The sequence below is a fragment of the Camelus bactrianus genome, chromosome 7 (genome assembly GCF_048773025.1).
Source record: "Camelus bactrianus isolate YW-2024 breed Bactrian camel chromosome 7, ASM4877302v1, whole genome shotgun sequence".
NCBI classification, from domain to species: Eukaryota; Metazoa; Chordata; class Mammalia; order Artiodactyla; family Camelidae; genus Camelus; species Camelus bactrianus.
This window is the reverse complement of record NC_133545.1, coordinates 21,034,708-21,047,674: the sequence shown is the minus strand read 5'-3', so window position 1 is coordinate 21,047,674 and position 12,967 is coordinate 21,034,708. Positions and strand designations below refer to the sequence as shown.

The following is a 12,967-nucleotide window of genomic DNA, read 5'->3' as shown; positions in this document are numbered from 1 at the left end:
CCCCAGCTTTTTCCTATGGGGTGTGACAAGGACATTTAGAATTAGGAGATTTTAAAATCGTGTGGAGCCCAGAGGAGAGACAAGGCTGTCCTAGCTGGCCCATGGCCAGTGCTGAAATGATGACCAGCCCCTAGACACAGGGCTGCACCTTGGCAGATTGAGGGCAGTGCCACGGGTCCCTTTTACCTCCCTCTGACTGACTCCTCTTTGAAGATGGGGCTGACTTAGGGTGGCCTGGCCCCTTGCTTACTCAGAGTGTGGCCCACAGACCAGCAGTATCAGCACTGTTAGCTTGTTAGGAAGCCAGCTCAGGCCCACTGACACAGAATCTGCATTTTAACAAGATCCCCAGTTGATTCGTAAGCACAATAAAATTTGAGAAGCACTGTCCTCAACTATATTAGACTGTGTATTCTCAGTGGTAACCTAACTGAAGAAATTCCTTCACCGGTGTTCCTACCTGCCACCACTGGCTCCTTGCTGTTGAGTGTACTGGGACCCTGCTTTTTATCCAGTTCACGCCAGCCACCAGTTGACTGGAGAATGGATGTGGTGGAAAGGTCTGGAAGATTAACTACCACCAAGCATCACTGATTTAACTTGGAATTTGAAGCCAAGATGGAGTCATGGCCTGGTAGGCAGTCAGGAGTTCACTTGGTCCTTCCCAGATTCAAACCCAGAGCTTAGGAAATGACAGGAAAGGGGTCCTTTTCCTCAGCCTTTTTGCTTAGAATACAGAGTTCTTTCCTTTAGGACACTTGCCCCTGTTGGCACATCTTAGAACACCATCCTCTTCATTGATCTGGACTCTGTGCTTCCTAGTCTTGCTGCTGCAGTCATTAGAGTAGATTTAAGAGGTCTGCCTGAGTTGGATGTGAAACACTCATTTGAGCGAGCTTTAAATCTACAAGAGGTGTCTCTTAGAAGCCACAAGAAGGCATGCAGCCAAGCCCAGGTACAGAGAGAACCTAGGACTCAAAACACGTCCAGAGGCCCCCGTCTCCCCCTCTTCTGCCCTCTGCATGACTGCTTCCTTTCTGCTCTCTCCCTGCACCACGGCCCCCTCTGCTTTCCCTTCCCAGGCCACGAGGTAGAGCACATCACCTGGCACCCCTGTCAAGGACCAGCTGCTCCTGGGAATGGCGGGTGGCTCTAAAGATCAGAAGTATTCTGGTTCTAAGTCTGGCGGGTGGAGTATTAGGATGCAGGGAAGAGGGGAGTCTTGGAGATACTGGCAGATACTGGCAGGACTCTACAGGGGATAGAGACAGCCGTGAGGAAGGCCTAGCTCACCAGAACCCACATGGTTCCCAAAATACCAGCAGAGGAAGGAAACTAAGTTTTTTTCTGATCACCTATTAGCTGCCTGGCACCATGCTAATCATTTTACATGTTACCTCCTTTCATTTTCACACATAAAAAATATCGCTATGAGAGAAAACTAAGGCCACAAAGAGTTACATTACCTGCCCAAGTTTACAGAACCAGGGATGAAGAGGCTGGAATTCAGACTATGGATCTTTCCACCCTCCCACACTGTCCCTTCCCAACCTAGATCAGGGCCACAGTCAGTCTCACGGATAGATCACAGTGCCTGCTGTAAGCCTGGCCGTCCTGGTGCCATCACAAGTGACTGGAAATGTCTCTGGTTCCAGGAAAACAGGATTTTCACACATGGTCCATTGGACCCACTCACCCAGATTCTGCTTAGCCCAAGTTAAATATGGCCAATGTCAGTGGTTGGCAAGCGGTGCCCCTTGGTGGGAAAGGCAGAGCTAGGTGAAAAGCCAGGCAACCTGGTCTCCTAAGACAGGTCAGCAGGTGGTGAGTCAGGGGGCTATAAACAGCCTGTGGCCACAGCCAGCACTGTCCCAAATACTCAGCTGATGAAACCCCCTGCAAGCCCCTCTATGTGCCCCTGCCCAGCTCCGGGAGGAACACATCAGCTCTCCTTGGGGAGGGGGCCCAAGCTTGGCAGGCCCCAGGACCAGCATTGTGCACGGTCTGTTCCAGCCCTCCTGGCTGGGCCAGGGGCCCGGGCTCATAGGCTATATTGAGGGCTGAGTCACCAGCCTGCGCCTGGGTCAGGCTGACTGTGACTGGCTGGCTGGGGCCTGAGTCAGGCCCTGATTTATCCTGGAGAGCGACAGGCTCAGGTTTCTGGGGAGAAGGGGGGTAAGAGGGGTGCAAGGAACCATCCTTGGCACTGGGCACCCTCTGCCGACCATTGACTCATTCCCCTGGGGCCGCACACAGCCCTCCCCTGGAGAGAGGGAACGAGAAGGGGGAGAGGAAAGTTCTTTGTCCACTTGATGGCTTCCCTCTGAACTTCCCCCAACTTAAAGGAGGCCCTCAAGTTACTGGGGGGCCTTAGGTAACACCCACAAAATAGGACTGTGAGCCTTTAGGGTGTGTAAAGTGCTATCAGCTCCAGACAATCCCACTTTACCCCTTTCTCTTCTTCCCAGAGGCTCTGGGAGAGGAATCCATCATGCTCAGATCTATACCTCAGTTTCTTCATCAGGGCTTTAAAGATGACCTCACTGAACCCTGAACTGGCACCTCAGATTGGGTGTCAGAAGCCTGCTTTTTTACACACACACACAGAGTTCCCTCGTGAGACCCAGCTACGTGTCCTGTGTCCCCAGGAGCTGGGCATCTCTCCACAGGAGCGTCCAGCCTCTTGAGTAGATGGAGATCACTGATACCTGATGGTTGGTTTTGGCCATGGGACAAAGGTAGCATGGGGGGAGAGAGTTCTGGAGATAGGGAAGAGGGGTGCCAACAGGAGAGTGGAATTCCTGAGCACCTCGTCACAGGCAGCCGACAGAACATGAGCCTCAGGGCCCAAGCTATTTATATCTCGCCTGTCACTATCAGGGCCCCCAGCTGCCCCCCTCCTAAGCCACGCACAGCAGGTCCCTATTCTGTTTCTGGTCCCTTCTCTGCTCCTCCCCCTCCCTAACTAATGAGAAGGGAAAGAAATCATTCATGGACCCCTTTTACCATAAGCACTACCCACCACAGGACTCCTGAACTTCTCCCCCAGCTCCATAACAGGGATTCCCCTCATTCTGCCCTCAAAGATGCCCACTATTCCTTTCCTTTTCAGTAGGCCTAGTGGGAGAAAAGGAATAAGGTAGAACAATTCATCAGAAACTCCCCAAATTTCAATCATCACACTGCTTGAGTTGGGGCCCAAACTTATGGGCCTGAAGGGTGGGAAAGCTGAGGAAGTTTGGTCTAAAGGGGTTACCAGGAGGTGTGGAATGAATGTATCCTACAGAATTGCAGGATATATATTCTCTTTATATGAGTTCTTTCACCTCATCCCAGGCCAGCTTCTCTGTTGGAGTGCCTCAGTTTCCCTGCTGTCACCATGCCCTAGGCCTGGAGCTGCCCTTGGCTCACCCTGAGCCCAGTCCTGCCCAGACATTCTGGCGGGCTCCCTAGGGCTCTCCCTGCCCACCAGCCCCCATCGCATTTCCCCTTCCCTGCTCTGGGCAGGGCTCTCCGTTTCTGTCTGGCTAACCTGCCCTTTGACTGGAAGGCTCTGCCCTGTGGCCCAAATGGGCACATCGCCCAGGGGGGCTCCCTAGTACTACACCGCAGAGGCTCTCCCACCCCCCTCATCACCTTGGTTGAGTCAGACATGGGGGGGAGCAGTGTGACTCACTGACACTCTTCCTGAGCTCAGCTCCATTCTTGAGGGGATGAGGCCAAATGGGCTGGTGACAGGGACACTGAGTCAGGGGTGGCCTCAGTCTTTCCCCTGGGACCCTGGGTTTGGGCTTCAAATTAGACTTTTCTACCTGTAAAGTGGAGCACGCCCACCCCAAGCCTCTCCCTAATTGGCCTGGGCAGTGACACTACTTCCTCTCAGTCTATCTGCACAGAAGCACACACACTTCCCTTCCCTGTCCGCAGGTGGACAATACCCTGGGCTAGGAGCCAGGACTCCCAGGCCCTGTCAACAGCCCTGCCACCAACCGATCCAGAAAGTTCTGTCAACACGAGATGAGTGTGTTTTGCCCTAACCACTGGCCTCAGTTTCTCTCTGTATATTTCATCTCTGGCTGGCAATGCTTAGTTCTGGTTGGGAGCCCTCACCCCGCCTCACTTTTCAGTTCCGCTATCCACCTCTCCAGCGCGCCGGCCCTGGGTCCCAAGCCTGCGGGGCCGCAGACCCCGGCCAGGGGAGAGGGCCCCCTCCCGCCCGCCGGCCACTTGGGGGAGGGGAGGGAGGGAGGCGGGGCCGGCCGGGTCGGCGCGGCCCCCACCCGCGGGCCAGGCGGCATTCCTGGGAGGCCGGCGCTCTGACGTGGACCTGGGGGCCGCGGGCGCGGCGGGGGGGACGCGGCCCAGGGGCTTCTTAAACCCCCCGCCCCAGCCCGGCCCGCACTTCCCGAGCACCGCTCCGCCCCCGGAGGGAGAAAGAGAGAGAGAGGGAGAGCGCGGCTGAAGAGCCAAGGAGGCCCGCCGAGTCCCGCCAGAGGCGCGAGAGAAGTTGAGAGCCGCGCAGCGCAGAGCCGCGAGTCCCGACAGCGCCCCGACAGCGCCCCCAGCCCGAGCCCAGAGCGCCCCCAGCCCGAGCCCAGCCGGCAGCACAGCCCCCGCCCCAGCCTGCGCCAGCATGATGAACAACAGCGGCTACTCCGAGGCCCCGGGCCTCGGTCTGGGCGACGAGGCGGACGACATGCCGTCCACGGAGAAGGACCTGGCGGAGGACGCGCCATGGAAGAAGATCCAACAGAACACTTTCACGCGGTGGTGCAACGAGCACCTCAAGTGCGTGGGGAAGCGCCTGACCGACCTGCAGCGCGACCTCAGCGACGGGCTGCGCCTCATCGCGCTGCTCGAGGTCCTCAGCCAGAAGCGCATGTACCGCAAGTTTCACCCGCGCCCCAACTTCCGCCAGATGAAGCTGGAGAATGTGTCTGTGGCCCTCGAATTCCTTGAGCGCGAGCACATCAAGCTCGTGTCCATCGGTCAGTGCGGGTGTGGAGGGGTAGTGCTCCGCGGCGGGGCTGACCCATGGGGACAGGGGACGCAGGTGTTGGGTGGGCGCGCGGGAAGCCGAAAGGGCAGAGAGCGCCCCGGCACCGGGAGAGAACCCCGGCCCGGCTCTCGCCTGCCGATGCAGACCCCTTGGGCTCTGCCTTCACACCCCTCTGGACGGCCGGCATCCCAAAGAGGTCCGGGAGAGTCCAGACCAGTCCGTTTCTTAATCCTCCAGCTTCAGTCTCCCCCGCACACTCCCACCAACCCGCCTCTACTCATCTTCCCCTTTCCCGCCATCCGCAACCCCAGCCCTTGTTTGAGAGGACAGGGCCAATGCCTTATTACTGATTCCTGGGGGCACCTCCCCCCAAACAAAGCAAATGGCTTCCCAGCCTCCCGGCACTTCCAACGGGAAGGAGGAGCAGAAGGCAGGTCCCAACCACTGCCCGATCACAGGGCTCAGAGGGAGAGCTGGTGACCGGGCGGGCGCGGGGCCTGGGGCCCCCGCAGGCATGTGCTCAGCAGCTGGGTTCAGGCCCAGGGGCCAGAGCCTGTAGAGCCCAGCCTCGGAAACCTAAAAAGGTCCTGAGCGAGCGCAGGGAGCCTTAACCCCTGCCTGTCCTTTACCGGCTTCAGCCAGCGGGGGAGGGGCTCCCTCCAGTCCATGCCTGGCCTCAGCCCACCTTCTAAACCCGGATTGGCTGCAGCTAATGTTCTGGGCTGAGGGGAGGGAGGGAAGGCCTAGAGAAGGGAGGAAGTCATTGAGTGTAACCAGATTTGGAAGGTGTGTCAGTGCTGGGTGGGGGTGGGGAGGCACTTTAGGCTTGGGAGCTGGGGAGCCTAGGGTGGACTCTGAGAGGAGAGGGGCTGGCACTCCCCTCACAGGCCTGCAGTCATCCCCCCAGGCTGGAGACCTGGGGAAGACCCCCTATCCCTGTGGTGAGCTCTTAAGAGCCCTGCTATGATTTGCAAGAAAGAGCGTGGTGAGGGGGAGCGTAGATGCACTCCGGGGCCCCTGGAAGGGAGTTTCACAGGGGGTCAGGTGCCCCACCAGGATGCCCCAGAGACTTCTTCAGATAAGTGAATGTCTGTCCAACCCCACTCTCCCTTAGGGTATCTCTAGGCCTCCTGAATTAGCTGCTGAGGTCAGTCTGCGGCCCTTTGCCCTGTCCAGTCCCCTCTCTAGGCCTTACCCCCTCCTGCCCCAATACTGCCCCCCCCCAACCCGCTCTGGCCTGGAAATAGCCCTGCCTCCGTGACACAGCAGATGTCTCTGAGCTTTCCAGAAGGACAAGCCTGAGGACAGGGGGTGGGGGAGGGGGCCCTGGTGTGTGTAGTGGGGCTGAGGGCTGCTTGAGAGCGGGTGTGGTTCGGGGGGCGGGGGTCAGAGAGGAGTTAGCCCTGGGGCCTTCATCCCTCAGCAGCTGAGATTTGACCGACAGGATTGACTGTCCCATATGGGGTCTCAAGGGGAGGGCCTGGGGCCTCACAGAGACTTTATAGGAAATGGCTCAGCCTTACCCTCTCCTCCCTGCTGCAGGGGCGCTCAGCCCCTCTCCAGGCCTCATCCTTCCTGAGCACACACACCTCTCTCCTCCCCCATGGTGGTGCCTGGCTCCGGCCCCCTTGGCTCAACTGTATGTGGAGAGGCCGGCTCGGAGGAGAGGGGGAAGAAGCAAAAACTGGTTTGGGGGGCTGGAGGGAACCCTCCATTATGTTCCTTTTGAGGAGAAGGGAACTGTTCCCCATTTGGGCCAAGTGGCTCACTCTGCTGCTGCCACCGAGTGAGATAAGCTGTCAGCAATTCAGCTGCTGGGCCCAAGGCTGAGGCTGGAAGGGAGGGGGCAGGGGCTGCCCAATCCCGAGGTGATTGTAAAGGGTTCGCTGCCAGGTGGGCATCCTGCTTCCTCTAGTTCCTTCTGCCCACTTAGTGGTGGGAAGGGGCTGTCGGGGTGGCCTCCTGGGCATTCTCTTAGGATTGAAATTGAGCATCTGGGCACCTGGGAGGAGGTCAGAGACTCCCCACTTCCCTTTCTAGGAGTAGGGTGGTAGCTGAGCAGTCCCCCTGAAGGAAGTCCAGGTTCTCAGCCTGGGTGGAAGGAGCTGTGTGCCCTTACCCCCACCACCCCCTCAGCCCCTCCGAACAAAGAGGCCTATGAGGCAGCTCTGTCCCGCAGCTGTTCCCCAGTTGCTATTCCTTCTCCTTGAGCCAACCGCCGAGGGAGGGGCTGGAGGGGGCAGCAGCTGTCCCGGCACCTCCCTCACTGGGCCCTCTCTCCTCCCCCTCCTCTTTGAGGCCTGCAGTGGCCTCAGGGACTGGCTCTCAGGCTCCTCCCTCCCTTTTGGTGGTATCCCCAGTGGGGTGCAAAGGATGAAGCCTGGCTTGAGCAGAACTCCCCTTTTCTGCCTGGCCTCCGATGGGGAGGAGGGAGAGGAAGGTCACTGCTCCCAGAGTGGGACTCTGGATCCACCCCTCTCCTGCTGACCAGGACCACTTGCTGTCTGGCCCAGGGCCAGTTGCTGGGGAAAAACCTCTCCCTGCAGCAAATATGAATGACCCCCCTCCCAACCCCCAGTGCCAGCAGCCTCAAGGCCTCCCTCCCAGGGATCTGGCTCCAGTTTGTAAGAAGCATCTGGGTGTGTGAGCACCAGCTTTGGAGGCTGTCAGGGTTGTGAGAGGCTGTGAGGCCCTGGGTGTCAAGACTGTGTGAGTGTTGTGGGCCTGTGTGTATTTGAGAGAATACGCACCAAAGCACCAAAGCACCAAAGCACCGGGAGGCTGGGAGTGAGTGTGTCATGGAATCTGCAAGCTGCCAAACCATTGTGCTGCCGTGGAGCCAGGGGGAGAGGGGGCGGGCCTGGGGAGCTGCTAGGGAAGGAAGGATGAATCAGTGAAAGGGTGGGGGAGCCATGGGGGCCAGAGCCCAAAGCCAGAGGGACAGAGAGACTGAGATTCCCCTCCTGAGGCAGGTCGGGGGTGGGGGGTGGGATACTGGGGTTCCCCCAGGCCTTCACTCTCCTAAGGTTATCTCCCAAGATCTAGGGGCAGGCAGGAAAAGATGTGGAAGGGGGCACTTCCAGCCCCACCCTTTCCCATCTCTCAGGCAACACCAATAAACAAGGCTGAGTCTTCCACCCCTTCCCAGCCTCCTAAAAGCAGTGCTCAGGGAAGCTGACGGATTTCAGGCCAGCATTGTCTTTTACAAATAAGCTGGTTTCCAATGATCTATACTCTATGCCACCTGCAGTTCCTGGATACTTCTCTCTGGCTGTTAAAGGAGAAATAGTCCCCCAAAACCGTGGGGTACCAGTTCTGGTCCATAGTCTTCCTCAAAGGAGGGGATGAGTTGAGAGTCTCAGCTTCTGAGACTTGAGTCCACATGGATAACACTCCTCCGGCTCTTGTGAAATCTCACTAGCCGCCCCTGTCATTTGAAAGCATGGTTTTCAGGCCTTAACAGAACATGCACTGTACCCCCTCTCTCCTCCCAGAACTTTGTTCCAAAAGTCTTTTATAGTGTTCAGAGTAGCATCTGGCTGGAACCAGGTTGGTTCTACTTCTCTCCAACTTCAGGTTTTAAAATAGTCGTTCTTTCAACCAGTACTTATCGAGATTCTACTAAGTTCTAGACTCTGAGTATAGAGAGATAAAATACTATCTAGAAGGAAAGAAGCCAGACCTAAAAAGAATACATACTGTATGATTCTATTCATGTAGAACTCTAGAGAATGCAAACTAATCTGTAGTGACTAAGAGTAGATCAGTTATTGCCTGGGAAGGATGGACAAGAAGGGACAGGAGGAATAGGTCACAAAGGAAAGAAACCTTTGGGGAGGGACAGAAACATTTATTATCTTGATTTGTGACAATGGCTTTCTGGGTATATACAGACTCAAAAAAAAAAGTATCCAATTGTACTTTCTAATATGTACAGTTTGTTGTATGTCAAGCATACCTCAAATCAAAGTGTTAAAAAATGAAAGGAAACAAAACAACAGTGTCTGACCCCAAGAGGCTTATAGTCTCGCATAATTGCACGGATGCCTGTAGCCTGATAAGTGCAGTGCTATAGGTGAAATTACTTGCCATAGGAACACATTGGGAAACAGCCTTCTGAAGGGAGAAGGAGGGATTTGTCAAGGGCTGGGTCTCTGGGCCAGGCTTTGCAGGAGGGAGAGAATTTGGTGGGCAGAGAAGGGGTAGGTTCCAGAAGGAGGCCTGACCCCAGCACTAGCAGCAGCCTCAGGAGCTGGGCAGGGGAGAGGGCACTGTGCCGGGAGAGAGTCCCGGGCCCTCCCGAGCCCTCCCGAGCCCAGCTTGTCCCCTCTGCTCTGCAGACAGCAAGGCCATCGTGGATGGGAACCTGAAGCTGATCCTAGGCCTGATCTGGACACTGATCCTGCACTACTCCATCTCCATGCCGATGTGGGAGGATGAGGATGATGAGGATGCCCGCAAGCAGACCCCCAAGCAGCGTCTGCTCGGCTGGATCCAGAACAAGGTGCCCCAGCTGCCCATCACCAACTTTAACCGTGACTGGCAGGATGGCAAAGCGCTGGGCGCCCTGGTGGACAACTGTGCCCCTGGTGAGTAGGCCAGCGGCACTCCATGGACCCCTGAGCCTGGAGGGAGAGCTGGGCTGAACTGGTGGTGCCGAGGCTTGTGTTTGTCAGAATGAGTGTCTCAGGGCTGGGAGATCAGGACTCCCTGGTCCAGCTGGGAACCACTGCCAGAGTTAGGCCCTCCCTGATGAGTTGCCAGATCCTGCAATAGCAGGAGAAGATTTTACAGACAAGGTCACTGAGGTCTGGAGAAGGCCTGTGACTTGTCCAAGATCACACAGCTTATCTGTGGCTGCACTGAACCAGAGCCCAAGGCCTCGACTCCCTGCTCTGTGAACTTCCTACTTTGCTATAAGGGTGCCATTTCTGCTCAGCCAGGAGAGAGGAAATGTGGTGGGACTTGTAGAAAGAAGGCCAGGACTTAGACCCACAGAAGGCTCCTCTTTATGAGACCCTGGGACAGCTTTGAGAAGGGGATGAGACCCAGGATGATGTGGGCCGAGGCTGGTGTGACCCTGCCCAGTGGCAGGTGGCCCAGCCCTACCCTCAGTCAGTGTAGGGCCCGGCCTAGTCAGGTGGGGGCAGCTCAGGGCCCACGAGAAGACAAGCATCATGGACTAGAGCCCTACCCCATGTATTACTCCCTTTCTGACCCTCCTCTTCTGAGAAGATAGGTCTTCTCTTCCCCTCTGCCTCTAGGGACCCATGGCCCCTTGGGGGAATCCTCCCCTAGCCTGGGGTCAGCCCGGGAGCAGGGGGTGGGAGGCGGGGGCACCGGCCGGCTGCCTGGGAAGCATTCCCAGCTGCTGAGCCATTGCCCACGCTGATGCGACTGCCAGCAGTGAGCTCAGCTGTTCTGGCCAGTCATGGATTCCAGCCTTTGAGCTGGTCCACTCCCCACCAGTAAGCATTGCCCTCCTCTCCAGCTCTGGCTTGGACCAAGCACCCAGTAACCCAGCATTAAGCCTTCCCAGGAGTGACCTCAGCATTCCTCCCATTAGAAAGGCTGGGTTCTGGGTGACCAGAAAGAAGAACCCATCCTTTCCCAATAGGCCCTTCAATGCCTTTGTTTCCCCAAATGGGCGGTTAGGAAGGAGAGAGAGTCATGCCCCAAGGCTGATGTGCGAAATGCTTGGAGATCTAGGGCTTCAGGGCAGCTGGGAGAAGACCTTCTAGGAGATGGGTCAGGGACTTGTGCCAGATGGGGAGTGCCCACCCCAGAGGCAGCTGGAAAGAGGCAGGAGAGATCTGCCAGGGGTGCCCTTATAGGGGTGTGGTGTTCAGGATCAGTGCTGGGGCCTGGGCAGGCAGGAGGCTGGCTGACAGGGCTGGTGCCAGGCTGCGTCAGCTGGGACAGAAAGGCCTCATTGTTGGTGCTCGGGAGGGCTGCCGTTCCTCTAAACAGCGATGGGCATCCCAGCTGATGGGCTACAACATAGAGGGTCAGCAGAAACCTGGCTGATCAGGGCCCCAGAGTTGTGTGGGAGGGAGCGTGAACCCACAGCCTGTGACGGTCTTGGGCCAGCAAATGCTCTGTATTCTGGCTGACCACTTCCCCCTAATCATTGCCTCCCTCTGCCATCTCTCCAGGCCTCTGCCCTGACTGGGAGGCCTGGGACCCCAACCAGCCTGTGGAGAACGCCCGGGAGGCCATGCAGCAGGCGGACGACTGGCTCGGGGTGCCCCAGGTACGCTGGCGGATCAGGCAGTGGGAGAGTCTAGGGGCCAGAGGGCCAAGGATGGAGTTGGGTCTGTAGGGATATCCGGTCAGGATGTGGGTAGAACCGAGGTTGCTGGGTAAGGAGGGCACCTTGTAACTCCCTTCCTCTCTGTGGCAGGTGATTGCCCCCGAGGAGATTGTGGACCCCAATGTGGATGAGCATTCTGTCATGACCTACCTGTCCCAGTTCCCCAAGGCCAAACTCAAACCTGGTGCCCCTGTTCGCTCCAAGCAGCTGAATCCCAAGAAGGCCATTGCCTATGGGCCTGGTATGTGCTGAACCCCTGACAGCCCGCCCCGGACAGCTGGGCACAGGCTTGGAAGGATCTCCCTAAGTTATCTGTCTCCACTTTCTGCCCCTCAGGCATCGAGCCCCAGGGCAACACTGTGCTGCAGCCCGCACACTTCACCGTGCAGACGGTGGATGCTGGTGTGGGCGAGGTGCTGGTCTACATCGAGGATCCCGAGGGCCACACTGAGGAGGTATGGAGAGGCCTCTGGGACGAGGGGGATTAGCGTGGGATGGGACAAGAGTCCACAGGCCAACGATAGGATTGGCCTGGTGATGGCTGCCAGAGTCACCCACTGTGCTGAGGACAGGGGCGGGGTGCTTACCGTTTGGGCCTCCAGGTGCTGTGGGGTCAGGAGGGGCTACAGCCACTGTGATTGCCAGTCTTTTCCCTTCCCAATAGGCCAAAGTGGTTCCCAACAACGACAAGAACCGCACCTATGCTGTCTCCTATGTGCCCAAGGTCGCCGGCTTGCACAAGGTATCTCCCTACAGGACCTCCCCTGACCTCCCCATTCCATTCACATCCTGGCCGTGCACCGGCCACCCACCTCCCACCCACCTTGGCTCTGCTCTGCCCCTCCACCCCCTCTCAGAGCTGCTCTCCTCTAGTAGCTAACCTCTGGCCCTTGACCCCCAGGTGACCGTGCTCTTTGCTGGCCAGAACATCGAACGCAGCCCCTTTGAGGTGAATGTGGGCATGGCCCTGGGGGATGCCAACAAGGTGTCAGCCCGTGGTCCTGGCCTGGAGCCTGTGGGCAACGTGGCCAACAAACCCACCTACTTTGACATCTACACAGCAGGTGAGGACGGGTCCTGGGAGATTTCAGGCGGGCAGCCCCTCACGGCATGGGGAGGGTGTGCGTGGGGGACTGGGGCAGGGTCCCAGCCAGAGAGGGATGGTCTTGGGAGAGGGATCCCTGAGCATCTGTGCATGTCCAGAATAGGGGCTAATCGCCATTGTCATGACAGGGGCTGGCACTGGTGATGTTGCTGTGGTGATCGTGGACCCGCAAGGCCGGCGGGACACAGTGGAGGTGGCCCTGGAGGACAAAGGCGACAGCACGTTCCGCTGCACATACAGGCCTGTGATGGAGGGGCCCCACACGGTGCATGTGGCCTTTGCTGGTGCCCCCATCACCCGCAGTCCTTTCCCCGTCCATGTGGCAGAAGGTAAAGGCCCTTCACCCATCCCTACCATCTCCCTCGCTGAGGCCAGGATGCAGAGAGCATTTCCACCAAATTCTGAGTCTCAGGATTCATGGGAAATGAAGCACTAAATCCAGGGGTTGGTTGGGGGGAGCCATCTGAAGGCTTAAAATGGGCAGAAGGAAGAGCCAAGGGGTGGGGCTCTCGAGAGATCATCTGTCCATCCCGTCCCTGAGAAGGGTCAG

At 57.7% G+C, this 12,967-nt stretch overlaps 1 protein-coding gene across 2 annotated transcripts in view; it reads left to right on the top strand.

Moving 5' to 3' along the window:
* Positions 1 to 4,391: 4,391 nt before the first annotated feature.
* FLNC (filamin C) overlaps positions 4,392 to 12,967 on the top strand; it is a 27,534-nt gene continuing 18,958 nt past the window's right edge. For both annotated transcript variants that reach the window (XM_045511077.2, XM_010947557.2), the window contains exons 1-8: positions 4,392 to 4,988; positions 9,340 to 9,588; positions 11,155 to 11,252; positions 11,403 to 11,553; positions 11,649 to 11,767; positions 11,977 to 12,054; positions 12,214 to 12,376; positions 12,546 to 12,746. In XM_045511077.2, the coding sequence (XP_045367033.1) occupies positions 4,634 to 4,988; positions 9,340 to 9,588; positions 11,155 to 11,252; positions 11,403 to 11,553; positions 11,649 to 11,767; positions 11,977 to 12,054; positions 12,214 to 12,376; positions 12,546 to 12,746 (1,414 nt within the window). In that variant the 5' untranslated portion in view covers positions 4,392 to 4,633. The remainder of the gene's footprint in view (positions 4,989 to 9,339; positions 9,589 to 11,154; positions 11,253 to 11,402; positions 11,554 to 11,648; positions 11,768 to 11,976; positions 12,055 to 12,213; positions 12,377 to 12,545; positions 12,747 to 12,967) is intronic.